This window comes from Fundulus heteroclitus, unplaced genomic scaffold (genome assembly GCF_011125445.2).
Source record: "Fundulus heteroclitus isolate FHET01 unplaced genomic scaffold, MU-UCD_Fhet_4.1 scaffold_92, whole genome shotgun sequence".
NCBI lineage: Eukaryota > Metazoa > Chordata > Actinopteri > Cyprinodontiformes > Fundulidae > Fundulus > Fundulus heteroclitus.
In genome coordinates, this window is record NW_023397384.1 from 302286 (window position 1) to 318391 (window position 16106).

At 41.4% G+C, this 16106-nt stretch overlaps 1 protein-coding gene and 1 pseudogene across 1 annotated transcript; one reads left to right on the top strand and one right to left on the bottom strand.

The window, feature by feature from the left end:
• Positions 1–2074: 2074 nt before the first annotated feature.
• LOC118562437 (DNA translocase FtsK-like) lies at positions 2075–7039 on the bottom strand. The gene is made up of 5 exons (XM_036134825.1): positions 6989–7039; positions 3900–4472; positions 3681–3713; positions 3425–3572; positions 2075–2508 (listed from the first exon to the last, which is right to left on the bottom strand). The coding sequence occupies exons 2-5, from the start codon at positions 4465–4467 to the stop codon at positions 2403–2405; spliced, it is 855 nt and encodes a 284-aa protein (XP_035990718.1). The 5' UTR covers positions 4468–4472; positions 6989–7039; the 3' UTR covers positions 2075–2402.
• A 6043-nt stretch (positions 7040–13082) lies between these two features.
• LOC118562434 lies at positions 13083–15363 on the top strand (annotated as a pseudogene).
• Positions 15364–16106: the final 743 nt, after the last annotated feature.

Below are 16106 nucleotides of genomic sequence, written 5' to 3' on the forward strand. Positions count from 1 at the left end.
TCCTCAGTTAATGATGAAAGATATGCTGCTCTAACTCTGCGAAGGGTCTTGTTATACAACAATAGACTGTCCCTCCAGATTAGATAGGATTCCTCTTGGTGTGTAGAGCGCCATTTTCTCTCCAATTTCCTAACATTGTGCTTCAAGTAACGCAGCTCTGAATTAAATCAGGAGCCAGCTCCCTGAGAATAATCACCTTCTTTTTCAAGGGAGCTACTAATGCAGAAAGCAATGACGAAGTCACACCGTTAACAAAGACATCTATTTGTGAATGGGATAAAACAACATTGCTGCTACCTGCAGGGTATTTCTGCAATACTGACGATATTAAAAGGGGGACAAACTCTTTAAAGTTTGATGCAGCATTGTCCGATAAAGATCTACTATAATGGAACCCTCTTTTGGGGGTCGAGAACTCAGTTAAATTAAACTCAAATGTTATTAAAAAATTATCAGATAGCACAGTGTTGTGAGGAAATACTGTTAATTTTTCACAATCAATGCCATATCCCCGATTTGAGGTCGGAGCGGTCCTGACGTTCCACTGAGCAGATCCGATCACTCTTAACACAGCAAGATATTCTCTCAAGATTATTTTAAGAGACACGCCGATAATCGGAAGGGGGAGATCGGAACGAAAATGGGGCTAAAAATCTTGCCGTGTAAACCAGCCTTAATGTAATCTCTTTGGAATGTGTTGGAAGACCAAGCTGTAAACAGAGATTACATCAGCAGATAAAGAATATACTGAAAGACTCAAAGAACTTTAACCACAGTTTGTGAAAACAAAATATATGGCAGAAGAGCTCACACGTTACTACAGACTTATAGAAGATAAGAAACTTTGTTAAGAAGTACAGTCCCATACATACATACATACATACATACATACATACATACATACATACATACATACATACATACATACATACATACATACATACATACATACATACACACACATCTTTATCATGATCCAAAACACTTATATTATACTTAAAAGCACATAATCAGCGCTTTTAAGAGTTTTTAATGACATTCTTTTAGCTACTGACTCTGGACACTGTGTTGTCCTTGTACTTTTAGACTTGACTGCAGCATTTGATACAGTGGACCATGAAATCCTGATTGCTTGTTTAGAGCAGTGGGTGGGCATCAGTGGCTCAGCACTGGAATGATTCATGTCCTATCTGTCACATCGGACTTTCTGTATCAGCCTTGATGACTCTGTGTCCTCCATTGCTCCTCTCTCATGTGGGGTCCCACAGGGCTCTGTGCTCGGCCCTCTTTTATTTTCTCTTTATCTTCTCCCACTTGGCTTCATTCTCAGGAAACATGGCATTTCCTTTCACTGTTATGCGGATGACAGCCAAATCTATGTCCCCCTCAAAAAGTCTGATTCCTACTCTGTTGACCCACTGCTAAAGTGCTTACACAACATTAAAGCTTGGATGTCTTTAAATTTTCTGAATTTTAATTAAGAAAAGACAGAAATCATGGTCTTTGGTGGCACTTATTATATACACGTATATAACACTTATTATAGTGCAAAGGAAATGGAAAAAGTAAAGAAAAATTGAACAAACATTTCAGATCTTTAAAAATGATTTTAGCATCTTGTTTTATTGATTTACACATAATGAGAATGATTATGTTTTTGAACAATCATCAAATGTGTTTTTATGATAAAAGAAATCTACTTTGGTAAACAAAACCACATCCTGACCCCAATCAAAGAATAAAATATACACATCACATCACATTTTAATTTAAAAATGGTTATACTTGATCTTAATTTTAATGCAATCTCGAAATAATTGAAGAAGCAAAAAAGTAAACAATACATTTTAGTAAGGATTGGTATTCAATTTAACCATTGATTATTAATGATGGAAGAATGTGTTTTAAAGTAACAATCAAGTAAATGTAAATGTCCTTGTGATCTAATACTGCATAATTATAAAATATATTTAATCTGAATGTTTCATGAAATTCAAGTTTAAATATCTATCAATATTTTTAAAATATTGTTTAATGTTACATTTTCTACATGTGGATATTTGTCAAGGTCAATAATAATACTCCTTCTAATGTTCAAGTTTGACAGAAATATTTCAACAAAAGTTGACAATTATCAGTATTGAAGCCATTTATTATTGAGCAAAGCTTTACTTTAAGATTTAATGTAAAGACAAATTATTCTGATCTTGCGTTCAATACTTATACTCAGATAAAATATCAAATCCTTTAAAAATGCAACCTCAGTCAAAGTACAGCAAAAGTTATGTCACATTTTAATGATTTGTTAAAACACATTGGGGAAACTGACTAAGCGTATTTAAAATCCAACTTAATAGAGGTTCAGCAGACATTTCACTCAATGCAGGAGTCATCATTGTTCTTTAGCAGCGTTTGTGGATGTGAAGAACGTTGTTGCATGTCGGGCAGGAATGCTGCACATCCTTGCAAGGTGGCGCACAGAAGGGGATCAAACAGAAGGGCCAGATTCTGGTGTGGAGAAAAGACAGAATGTTTATTTATTCTATGCATTGATGTGTTACTTGTTAAAGCTGGTAAGCTATCTTTGATTCAACATGAGTTGTTTTTCAAGTTGTAAGAAAGAAAGCAAACATTTAGTCCAAATATTATGATCATGAACTCTATTTAATGCTTGAGTTTTAAGATGTTTTAATTATGCATGATAAATCTAGAGTTGATGCTGTGTCAGCGCTTTAATATGGGCTTTAAACTTTAGTACCTGCATTTGTTTACGTCAGGGGTCACCAACATGGTGCCCGCGGGCACCAGGTAGCCCTCCGGGACCATATGTGGTGCCCTCAAGCTGTGCAAAGAAATAACACAGCCCTCCAGTGAGTAGCTTTTAAAATGCTATTTTATTCAGTTACTCTTCCTTTTCAATAATACTTACATAGATTTAAAATGGATAAAAGCATTAAAACATGTTTATATCACATAAAGTTAAGGTGAGCTTAGACTCTTGTAGTTCACAGGTTAGTACAGGTAGCCCTTCGCAGGACACAGTACCGAAGTAGCTCTCAGTTTCAAAAAGGTTGGTGACCCCTGGTTTACGTTCCTCTGCTATTCACTATTTATGTGCAATGCCGTATAAATGCCTCATGGGGGCAGTAGAGAACTATGGGGAAAATTGTTTTTCTGCGACTTCTGGTAAAATTGGGGCTGTAGCTTTTTTGTTGTGAAAAGAGCTTAGCTTAGGACTAAACTTTAAACTTGCCTTTAGTTAAGTCTGTTTATGTTAAGGTTTACATGTCAATGTTATAATTGTATAGTAGCAACCCAAACAGGCACCCAATCACTCATTCCTTTATACTGTCACTAACTTGAATCAACAATTTAGGTCAACCACCCAAAGGCATGAGTATTTTATATTATTGTTTTCACTCACGCGAAAATAAACAGCCCTCCAAAAGTTAACCAGGTGCACAAGCCCACTTTGTATTCGGTTGACGTCACAACAGTGGTCTGGCAATGTCGACATTGCATTCTTCCTGGAGCATCAGTGGGCCTCACATGTGGAGCCACCTGTTGGGTCACTGTCAATCACACTTTGTTAAAGAAACACCACTAGCTCTGGAGATTTAGTATATCAATTCTAAACTTAAACAAATTTTCAGTTTTAGAAAGTTGACAAAGACACTCACCTGGCTGGGCGTTTACAGTTTGTTGTGTAACAACTTGTATAAGTTGTTGAGCCAAGCCGGGAAAAAAAAAAAAAAAAAAAAAAAAGTGGAATTGACTGAACATAGCATAAAAAGCTTCTAGCACATTTAGAACTAATTTCAGGAAAATGTCTGATACAGTATTATAAGAAAAATAGTATGTAAGGTAAATGACACTCAATATGGTCACTGATTTCTTACCAGGCTGGGGATTTTGCTGAGGAACAGGCTGGAGATATTGCTGAGCAAGAGGTTGCTGATACTGCTGAGCAACAGGCTGGGGACATTGCTGAGCAACAGGTTGCTGGTACTGCTGAGCAACAGGCTGGATATATTGCTGAGCAACAGGTTGCTGGAACTGCTGAGCAACAGGCTGGGTATATTGCTGAGCAACAGGTTGCTGGTACTGCTGAGCAACAGGCTGGATATATTGCTGAGCAACAGGTTGCTGGTACTGCTGAGCAACAGGCTGGGGATATTGCTGAGCAACAGGTTGCTGGTACTGCTGCGCAACAGGTTGCTGGTACTGCTGCGGAACAGGCTGGGGATTTTGTTGAGCAACAGGCTGGGGATGTTGCTGAGTAACAGGTTGCTGGTACTGCTGAGCAACAGGCTGGGGATTTTGCTGAGCAACAGGCTGGGGATTTTGCTGAGCAACAGGCTGGGGTTCAGGCTTATTGAGGACTACATTGTGGTCTAAAGGGGGACCAGGATATGGTGGCGCTGGGATATCTGAAGTAAATGGAGGAGGTGGATCGCCTTTTCCCATTTTATCTGTCAAAGAATCAAGAATTTAAATGTTTATTATTGTGGTATTAAAGTTATAGTTGGTAATCATGTTCAAAAACACTTTTTGTTATACTGGGTAATATTGTCCTTCCATCCTGAAAGTAGTTAATACATTATGTTTTCAGAAAAAGGAGGTTAAATAAATTGATCTCTGTGGGAGCTGCAGGCCTGTAAAAACCCATCACTGCTCTTTGCACCAAAGAGCAGGGATCTGTCACAGTTTTGGCCCTGCTCTCACCCCTCTCTCTCAGAATAACTGTGCTGGAGTGATGAAATGGTTTGCCAATGAGCAAGGTTTGCCTGAAAGAAAACACCTGTTTCATACCCAAAGTATACAGGAATTGGACTGTCCACTGTAACACAGAGTTGAAGCTTTTGCTAATATATGAATGGAGTCATTTTCATTGCAAACTGGTAAATGCAAGGAATGGAGATGGTTACAGATAATAAAAAGATATGCAGCCTAAGATTGCACACCTTGTTAAACCTGTTCACCTAATTCTTAGAACAGAGTTCCCCTCCTCTTCATACACTGCGATCTATACAGATTGCTACTGACGCTTCTTTAGAATAAAAGGCATTTCTGCCACACAATTTGTCCCATAAGCTGCAACCTGTTCATTGTTCTTTTAAAATGATATATACAGTGATTGACACACACCTTCCAGCATTATTTTGTAAGAAATCTGCTTTGACATGTCCACACCTCCACAACCTGAAATGTCTCTGAAGTGGCCATCCTGGTGGATTCACGGACTAAACTCTGATGTTCTACCTGTGTGTGTTCTCACTTTGTTTATTTCATGTAGCTGCTTCCAAATCTGAGCCTGACCAACACTTTGGACACTTTGGTAGAGCAGCAGGGAGTAACAATAACAGAGCTCTCCATGAAGATGTTATTAATCAGAGAAATAAAAACTTATACAGCGGTTACGTTCAGTAGGTAGACACGCCCACGGCAACACCTCAGCTCCCCTCAGCCCCACCGGCACTTTGTCCCTGTCTGAATATGCGCTAAAACCGCATCTTTAAAATGAACTGCGCCTGTCTGAATCACAATGAAGCGTATTGCAGCTCTGTGCGTGAACATAGTCAAGAAACGACGTCTACCACTAATATCCCCCCGAGCAGCAGCGGAGGCTGCAGCGGTGTGGGCGTGTCATGCGCGCCAGTGCTGGTAGTGGTTCAGAGTCATGGCACCATGAGCAGCACTGTTTGTAGGCGCTGTGCGATCGATGGAGAGACCATGTCACTCAATTTAATCTTGTAAATAAAACTTTCCGCCTGAATTCAATTTTCCCTCTACTGGCGTAAACGATGTGAACCGAGGAGAGAGATAGACATTTGTCTTCTCCCAGATCCGTTGCAATTCTCTCGTCTGTTGCCTCCGATTCCCTGGTTTAAGCCAATTGAGCATATTTGCCAGAATGAATGAAGTAAAGGGGAACAAGCTAGGTGCGCATATTAAGCACAATGCGTAGAAGAAGACTTTTTAAAATAGATTTTCGGTGTGAATACATTTAATTTATTTATTTATTAAATTTGCAGTTTTAATGGAAAACTGCAAACGTCTTTATGGTGTGGAGGAAAAAAACTGTCAGACCGCCATTACAGTTTTCATCTCACGCAACCTGACTGATCGCGCACCACACTTTGGGAATCCCTGGTCTAACGTCTCAACCACAATACAAATAAAAGTTGAAAGCCTGATGTTTTATTTTGTGTTCTTTAAAAGATTTTATTTTTTTAATGTAAAGATTCTTCACAATTACCTGTATCAGGCTTCAAAGGGTTGATGAAAGACATACAAAAGTCCAATGAAGGTGCATCTCAATGAATTTGAATAAAATTAAGATGTTCATTTACTTCTGTAACTCAGTTCACTGTGTGAAACTATTATACACAGACTGATGCTTTCAAGCCTTAATTAAGTAGTATCAACCACGATACAAAGAAAAGTTGAAAGCCTGATGTTTTATTTTGTGTTCTTTAAACGATTTTCTTTTTTTAATGTGAATATTCTTCACAGTAGCCTGTATCAGGAAAGACATACAAAAGTGCAAATGAAGGTGAATTTGAATATTATTAGGATGTTCATTTACTTCTGTAACTCAGTTCACTCTGGGAAACTATTATACACAGACTGATGCTTTCAAGCCTTTATTTCTGTTAAGTATGAATATTTTTCTGCTCACCAAAGGACCTGTTCAGGGGGCAAAAATGGTTTACAACCTACACCAGAGCATAACAAAATTCATACAACAAATGAAGATTTTTAAGAACAGTATGTTTAATACCTGCTGAAAGATTGTTTTCTTTTTTGAAAAAAGAAGTCGCACCGGATTGCATATTCATATTTACTTAGATTAAACCTTTATATTGTAATAAATATTGGAATTACAGCAATCTGGGATTAATTAAGAAACACACAATTTTTGAGGAATTAGTGAAGCAAGGATATTTATCTTAATCTTTCAAATAAACGTGTTAGATTTTCTTACCTGGTGAAGGATTTGCAGAATGCCTTGAACAACCAGTACAATCAGGGCGTTGATTAGCCATCTGACACTGGATAACATATTCTGTTGCAGCCTTTTAGAGAAAAGGAGGAGCAACACAGCAGGCAAGGGGAAATTTGTTTGGGTGTAGCCTCTTTAAAAAAGTCCAGTCTGCTGGCAAAATGTTGCCCATGGTAGATTAGTAAAAGCTAGACTACCTTTTGGCATACTTTTAGTATCTTTTCATTTTTCTAAGTCTTATTTTTCTTGCCCAAGACTCTTGTAGTCTCAAAGAGAAGTCTCTCTTCTGTCAAGAATTCTCTTTGACAAGAGATGAAACATTTCAACAAAGAACCCATCCAGAGGACCTATTCAATTTCTGGGGGTTTTTGTACCTGGATTTTTGAGATACATATTTATAAATTAGTTTTTACTTTTTTAATGAATAATAATTAAATTAATTAATTAATGACTAAAAGTATTCATAAGGTAAGATAAGGTAAGTTTATTTATATAGCACTTGTCAGTAACAAGACATTTAAAGTGCTGTACATGAACCAAAAATAATACAATAAAATAATTGTAACTACTGCAATGGTATATAAGACACAGCATTATGTTTTTTTTCTTGAAATCTCTTAGCCCTCCTCAGCTCTAAACCTTTCCTGCAGTCAACTTACGTAGGTTATAAAATGTAGCTCTTTGAGTTGAGCACAGTTGGAGAAGTCATTTTATAACTGGTCATATATATGAACTTCCCAAAATACACAAACAAGAGGTACCACTTAGACCCATTGTCAGCAGTATTACCTCTGCCACATGCAACATTGTAAAACGATTTTGGCTTCGCTGGTTGGATATGCTCCACCCTAAATATAAAATTCAACAGACTTCATTTCCAAAAGCCATAACCCGACACTGGCACCAGGTGAAACCATCGTTTCCTTAGATGTCCCCTTTAACCTGCATTCCTACATGAGAGAGAGTGAACACTAGCAGGACTCAGCTGAGACATGATGAATCACTAAAAGATAGGACCAATGCAATTATGCATTTTTTTAAGTTATTTAATATGTATTAATTAACTCTTGGTCTGTTAGGTATTGTCTGGTGAATGTCAGCCGACCAGCTGATATCAGGACAATAGTTGAAACGGTGATTCAAGCACTGGCATTCTTTTAACAGCAAACTCACACACATGGAATACATGAGGGACAACTTCTCTTCAAGTATAAGAATTTATTAACAGAAACAAATGAATATCCAGGTGTTGTGCAATTACACAATTACACTGTGGACGGTCTGACCCCCCCCCCCCCCCTCCCATGGAGTCTGTGGAAGTACTTTCTGTAAACTCAAAATGTAGAGGTTCTGTTCTAAATTTTGGCAAGACTGGCTCTGTTCTAGGTGCTGCGTTAGAAACTGCAGAGCTGTTCTGTGATTCTAGCTCCAGCAAAGAGTCCACTTGCTGGGGCTGATCATGTGAGGATTTCACCTGAAGGGTGGGGGACTCACTTCTCTGGTAAAACATAGGTCCGCTGACCTTGTGAGCTTCGAGTTCCTCTGTCTCAGCTTCAGCTTCCTCCATCTTCACCTCGGCCTTTGAGAGCTCAAGTTTGGCAGCACTCACTCTGTCTAAAACCAGCTGATGCTCAACCTGCAACTGAAGATACTGTTTAGCTTTCAGCTGGGATTTTTTTCTGATGCAACAGAGTGATCTGGCAAAGAACATCTGTAATCAGAGCATCTTTAGTTGGGTTTTCGATAAAATTCATTAGTTGCTTAATCTTTTCATCGCGTGTACAAGGTTGAAACTATTCAAATTATTCCACTCATCTGCAGATAAGCTGATGAGGTCGGCAACAACCTTCTGCCTCTCTATGTCTGCAAAATCAAGTAGTCAAGCAGTCAGCTCCATGTGCTTTAAAACACCATGTAAATGCATTACGTAAACCTTCTGTCATGATGCAGCCTGAAGGCTGCACTCTGAACATTTCTGGATCCTTCCCCAGTGCAGCCCTGATTGGGAACACCTGGCAGGCTGCAATCACCATGGACTCATTCCACCTGCTCACACCACTATATATACTCACCTTAGTCTCTTCCTGATCACCGGTTCGTCTGCAGTCTTCTGACCATCATGCCTGTCCTGTTCCCGGTCGTCTCCTGGTCCTGCTCCCGTCTGCTCTGGTCTGTTACCGTCTGCCAGTTCCTGCACCCCTACAACCGCGTCTGGTAAAATGACTCTGGCTTTCATCATCCACTTCCTGCTGCTTCAATAAACTCTGTAAACCAGCTCTGTGTGTGTGTGCTGTGTCCGGGTTCATCCAAGACAAATCATGACACCTTCTAAATAAACCATCTACAGTTTTAATTGATTGCTTTGACGCAGCAGTCAACTCAAAACCAATATTTTTCAAAACAGTTAACGCAGAGGCCTAAACAGTGGCAACAATGGTCAAAATGACACATTTTGTTTGCGAAAGGTTCCAACTCTGCCAAAACATTTAAAATTAGAATCAAAAGCAAATCTTGCCCTCAAACAACACAACCTGCACACAAATGTTTGAGCCCTTCCAATCATTCGTTACACAAGGGGCAACAAAATACGAAATACCAAACTCAATGTGAATCAGTGCAGCATTGCTTTTTCATTGTAGCCAAAGACTGTATGTAGCTTACATGTCAGTGTCATTTGTTGTCAAATTTGCCTTCATGAAAAAAATGGATCCAGAATCAGACATGCTGTGATCCAAATTTTATTGATTATTCATTCTTTTTTTTTTCAGATTGTGGCTACAAATGAAATATTCCAACAGAAGATACTAGAGCTGTCTGTCTCTTCTAGTCTCTTCTCTCTTGACGAATAGGCCACATGGCCACATCTTCATCACACTCAATATTTTCCCTTGCGATGCACCTAGGGCAAATCTTCTTCTTGACATGCCTCTGCATCTATATCATCGGCAGCACCAGTCATTGCATTGAGCAAGGGCATCTGCTCATAGGGACAGTGATCATATACCTTCTTTTGCTCTGCTGAGGTGGTGATAATGAAAACTTAGAGCTTGCCAGTTTCTTCAAACAGGTCAAAGCAATCAACGAAAACTGTAACTTTCCCTGTTTGTTTCTCTGCCAAGCCTGTCGGTGCCTAGTGTGAGTTTGGTTCACTTTGGGCATCCAAGGGAAAGCAGTGGTCCAGGAAAATGCTGGTCATTTCAGCAGCGGGCTAATGGCTCTGGGGCTTGCCGAAACGTGGTTGGGGTAGGCCGGTCCGAGGTCCTGCATGCAGTCTCTGGGCTCCCAGCTTGTCTGGTGAGGGAAGGCGACCGATCTGCGCCGTCTCGCATCAGCTTTCCTGCAACAGCTGACAAAAATAAACAAAGCTGTTTTGGCTCCTTTTCTGCAGCGGCTGGTTGCGCAGAAGCGAGACTGCAAAGTTAGCTTCGATCTAGTCGGCAGATTTCCAAACTCAGTCAGGTCCTCCGCTCCCCAGAGGAAAATGAGAATCTCCCCTGGTTGTTGTCCCAATGAAGCAGCAGGAACTGAGTTTCACAGAAGCACATTTTTACTCAGCTTGTGGGTCTTTAGAGCCGCATGAGGGAGCACGGCTGGCTGGTCTCCTCAGCCACCCTCTCCTTCAGAGTCCCAGGCAAGAAGTGTGTGAAAGAAAGAGGTGTAGTCTGGCTCTATAGCAGGGCATCCCTGCTGTTAGTGGCTGTCTCTGCGTGGATGTGTGAAATCCCTTTGCTCACAATCCATCCCGACTTCTCCCCCATGGTACATGTTCGGAATTCAATCTGAATTCTAGTCCATGGCAAGATGGCACGACACAGGAAACACCATTATAGAATACTGTTTATCTGAATTAATACTATATTTCAATCAACAAATTATCTCTACTAGGCTTGCGAAACTTAACTAAACTACTAAGCAAAATTAAGATTAAAGAAACTAAGGAACTATGTACACACAAAAGAACAAAAGGACAAATAAAAATAGTTAAAAACTATCATAAGACTGATTCAGTGAATCTTGGGTTGACTGCAGATTTAAGGTAAAGAACCAAAGTTCTTAGTAAAAAATATGGAATCAGGTTAAATGTGCTTAAGTAATTTAGAACATTTGGTATGTGTCTCAACCCATTCACAATGCAATGAGTTGCATGAAACATTATTTGAGGAATTAACATTTTAAAAGAAAGATCTGCTAAAGAAAAACCGTGATGAGTTACTCTTAAGTTACACAAAACACCCTTAAATCAACATCAATGTTCCCTATTAATGCTGTACTAACACTTGCAGCACTATGGACGATTAGAGCGAAATGAAAACAAGCACTATGTCTAAACAAGTCACAGTTATGTTTACTAGGGTTAGTAGAAAGTTATTAAGGAGGATTTAAGTTCTCCCTTGGCTGATATCCCAACATATTTAATGTCAAACCGGATTTGTGACCTGTTGGACCTCTGTCTCTCAATGACATATTTCAAGTACAGAAACAGCTTTTACAAACAGAAAAATGGCTGTGCCATGCACTCTCCAGTTTCACCCATTCCAATTTGTTTATGAAGGAGGTGGAGAGCAGAGCACTCATTGCTTACAAGGAAATACCACCAACTTACTGGTTTAGATACATAGATAACACTTGGGTCAAAATCCAAACCATAAAAATTGAGGCATTCACTAACCACATTAACTCAGTGGACAGCAACATCAAGTTTACCAGATGATGCCAACAACAACATTTTGCCCTCACTGACTCCCTGTCAAGTTCAGAATCCAGTTCACAATTCTCCTGTCATTCACAATCTTGCCCCTCCCTATCTTTCTGATCTACTTCAAATTTCAACTCCCTCTCAGATCTTTCTCTACCACTCACCTCTATGTTCCTTTTGCTTGCTTCAGCTGTGCTGGGCACATTGAGGAAGAAGGGAGTTTTAACACGGAAGTTTACTGGAAACATGCACACACAGATCAAGATCTGCATTTTGATTACTTTCGGCCACTGGAACATAAACTCTCTGTTATCATATCTCTGAGTTATCGGATGGAAACATTGCCTCTTTTACAGAGGCGAAACAAAAACAACACAAGCACGTCAGGAAATAACTTCAAGCATGTTGTTATCCAAACTGGGTGTTTTTAAGGTCAGCTTACAAAATCAACATATAAAACAACACTGGGTCTAACACAGGGGAGAACACAGACAGAAGCAAAAGCACTAGCATTCCATATATGTGTAGTTTTTCTGAGAAACTCTGGAGAATTATCTCAAATTACAGCATACAGGTAAATTTCAAACCTAATAACACCATCAGACAAAATCTGGTTCATCCCAAAGACAGAAAACGCAAACCACAGCTTAGCACCGTTGTGTATGCGGTCTGATGCAGCAAGGACTCCTCAGACTCCTACATCGGAGAAACCAAACAACAGTACAGATTCCTGACAGACTGAAATCTGTCAGAAATCTGACAGTCAAAAGTCTGGATTTGGAGCCACATTCATGAAAGGGGAAAAACACACTACAGGCAGATCCAACTTTGATGTAATGTCCTTAAAACAAGTCAAAATAAGGCTCAGTAGTGTGTGTGTCCTCCACATGCCTCTATGACCTCCCTACAATGCCTGGGAATGCTACTTATGAGGTGGGGGATGGTCTCCTGAGGGATCTCCTCCCAGATCTGGACTAACGTGTTCATCAACTCCTGGACAGTCTATGGTGCAATGTGGCGTTGGTGGATGGAACCAGACATGATGTTCCAGATGTGCTTAATTGGATTCAGGTCTGGGGAACAGGTCCATACAATCAATCCATGCCTTCGTCTTGCAGGAACTGCTGACACACTCCAGTCACCTGAGGTCCAGTATACCAATGCATATAATGGACCTCATGTGGCTGGAGTGGAGGACCTCATGTGGCCTCATATAGCATTATACCAATGAAATTGGTGCTTACGGGTTTAACTGGTTCTCCAAATATGGTTGTAGTCAATCAATGTGAAGATAGCAAGGTAAAGCTGCATATCATTACCACAATCAACCCTTTTACTGATGAGGGACATTTGGCCTGACAATGAGATGACATTTTTTAAATGATTTTCTGGAGAAGGGGAAAAGTGGCCAACCAGTGGAGGCATGCTGAAGGAGTTTGGATCCCCAAAGAGGAGAACTCACAAGACATCAGTCAGTTTAGATCCATCTCACTGTTGAGCGTGGAAGGGAAGGTGTTCTTCAGCATCGTCTCAAGAAGACTGACAGAGTTCCTCCTCAAGAACAGCTACATTGACCCATCTGTACAGAAGGGAGGGATCTCGACTCCTGGCTGCTTGGAACACACTGGGGTCGTCACACAACTCATCAGAGAGGCCCATGAGAACAAAGGCGACCTAGCTGTGTTGTGGTTGGACCTGCTCCACCATCTTCCCAGTAAGATCAAGGACCTGATCCTGGATTACTACAATGATTTCAGGATGAGAGTTACTTCTGGGTCAGAGACTTCGGACTGGCATCGTATTGGGAAGGGGATAATTACAGGCTGCACCATCTCTGTTGTCCTCTTCTCTTTAGCCATGAACATGGTGGTAAAGTCAGCTGAGGTGGAATGTAGAGGGCCCCTGACCAAGTCAGGTGTGCGACAGCCTCCCATCAGAGCCTAAATGGATGACCTGACCGTAACGACTGCGTCAGTCCCAGGGTGCAGGTGGATCCTGCATGGCCTCGAAAAGCTTATCTCCTGGGCAAGGATGAGTTTTAAGCCCTCCAAGTCAAGATCCATGGTCCTGAATAAGGGGAAGGTGATGGACAAGTTCCGGTTCTCCATCTCAGGAACTGTCATCCCAACCATCACAGAGCAACCCGTGAAGAGCTTGGGGAAACTCTTCGACTCCACCCTGAAGGACTCAGTAGCCATCCAGAAGGCCAGCTTGGAACTTGGAGCCTGGCTTACCAAGGTAGACAAGTCTGGCCTACCCGGTAGGTTTAAAGCCTGGATCTACCAGCACTCAATCCTGCCCCGCATCCTCTGGCCTCTGCTGATTTATGCAGTCCCAATGACAGCAGTGGAGTCCCTAGAGAGGAAGATCAGCAGCTTTCTTCGAAAGTGGCTGGGACTTCCTCGCAGCCTCACCAGCGCTGCCCTGTATGGGACGAGTAACATCCTGCAGCTTCCTCTCAGTGGTCTCACAGAAGAATTCATGGTGGCACGCACCAGAGAAGCGCTGCAGTACAGGGACTCGAAGGACGGCAAAGTTTCAGCAGCTGGCATAGAGGTGAGAACAAGAAGGAAGTGGAAGGCCAGGGAAGCGTTGGAGCTGGCAGAGTCGCGCCTTCGACAGAAGGCACTAGAGGGAACTGTGGCAACAGGCAGAGCAGGCCTGGGATACTTCCCAAAGACCCTCATAAGCCAGTCACGAAGGAAGGAAAGGCACCACCTGATCCAGGAGGAAGTCAGAGCAGGTGTGGAGGAAGAGCGTGTGAGTAGGGCAGTAGGACTACGGCAACAGGGGGCCTGGACAAGATGGGAGAGCGTTTTACAGCGAAGGATTACCTGGACAAACATCTTGCAGCCAGATTTCCAGCGGGTTCACTTCCTCGTCCAGGCTGTCTACGATGCCCTGCCAAGCCCAGCAAACCTCCATGTGTGGGGAAAAAGTGAGAACCCTTCCTGCCCGCTATGCTCTGGTAGAGGCTCTTTAGAACACCTCCTTAGCGGCTGCCCGAAGGCTCTGGCAGATGGTCGCTATCGCTGGCGCCATGACCAGGTGCTCAAGGCAGTCGCTGAGAGCGTAGCCTCAGCCATCAACTCCAGCAACAAACAACAGGCTCCAAAGAAGGCAATCTCCTTTGTCAGAGCTGGAGAAAAACCCAGAGCAAACCAACGGGCTACAATAGGCCTGCTCTACACAGCATCTGACTGGCAGCTGCAGGTCGACCTGGGTAAGCAACTAAGGTTCCCCCAGCACATCGCAACAACAACCCTCCGCCCAGATATGATCATGACCTCTCAGTCATCAAAACATCTGATCATACTGGAACTGACAGTGCCCTGGGAAGAAAACATCGAGGAAGCCAATGAGAGGAAGAGGGCTAAATACCAGGAACTGGTGGAGGAGTGCAGGGGGGCAGGCTGGAAGACATTCTATGAGCCTATAGAGGTAGGCTGTAGGGGTTTTGCAGGGAGGTCCCTGTGTTAGGTCCTCAGCCGCCTGGGCATCGTAGGAGCATCTAAGAAGAGGGCCATCAAATCCGCAAGTGAAGCCGGTGAAAAGGCCACTAGGTGGCTTTGGATAAGGAGGGCAGATCCGTGGGCAGCTACTGGGACGCAAGTCGGGGCCTGATCACCCCCGGCTGGGTCGCCTGGGTGAGGGTGTATGATGTTGTGAGACCCGAAACACCCAATGACCCCAGGATACATCACTGATGATGCGTCCCAGTGCATCCATGAGGTGTATCTTGTATAGTTTGGAGAATTTCCATATGCAGTAATAGCTGCATGAAATGGTTTATACAGTTTTTTAATTCAAAGACTTTGAATAGAAAACTTTGAACATGGCAATAAGTCAGGAAGCTTCTTAGCTAATCAGCTAAAAATAAACAAAGAAAAAACAACTATAATTGCAGTCAAAGACTAAACTGGTAATACATTATGTCATCCGTAAAGTATAAATAACACCTTCAGACATTTCTACAAATCTTTATACACATCGCAGATGTGCTTAAACCAGGCAAAAATCCTATGTTTCCTACCAGCTATCGTCCAATATCCCTAATTAACGTGTGTTATGCAACAACACCTGTATGATTATGAAGATTATTATTAATTATAATTTGCTATTATAATTTAATAAAATACCATTAAAAGTCAAAGGATAGCTATCGCAAATTTAATTCAAATGACTGTGATCAAGGGCTATGAGCCTGTAATGATTAACACTAACAATTTGTATATTATCTAGCAGTGATGAACTTATTTATACCAGAAAAGTGTTATCTAACCAGCTGTTGACCGGTTAGACTTGTCCAGCAAATGTTGATAACTCAAATTAGAATTGCAATCAGAGTTTTAATTTTTACTCCTTTACCACAAGCCAATCACAATGTCTCAGTTGATTCAGTTA

What these genes read in the sequence shown, in the direction of transcription:
- LOC118562437 (XM_036134825.1), bottom strand. Translation starts at nt 4,467, where the DNA reads ATGGGAAAAGGCGATCCACCTCCTCCATTTACTTCAGATATCCCAGCG. An exon ending in TCAGCAAAATCCCCAGCCTG is followed by an intron (nt 3,714 to 3,899) that starts GTAAGAAATCAG and finishes AACTTATACAAG; the next exon opens with TTGTTACACAACAAACTGTA. An exon ending in AACTGTAAACGCCCAGCCAG is followed by an intron (nt 3,573 to 3,680) that starts GTGAGTGTCTTT and finishes TGTGATTGACAG; the next exon opens with TGACCCAACAGGTGGCTCCA.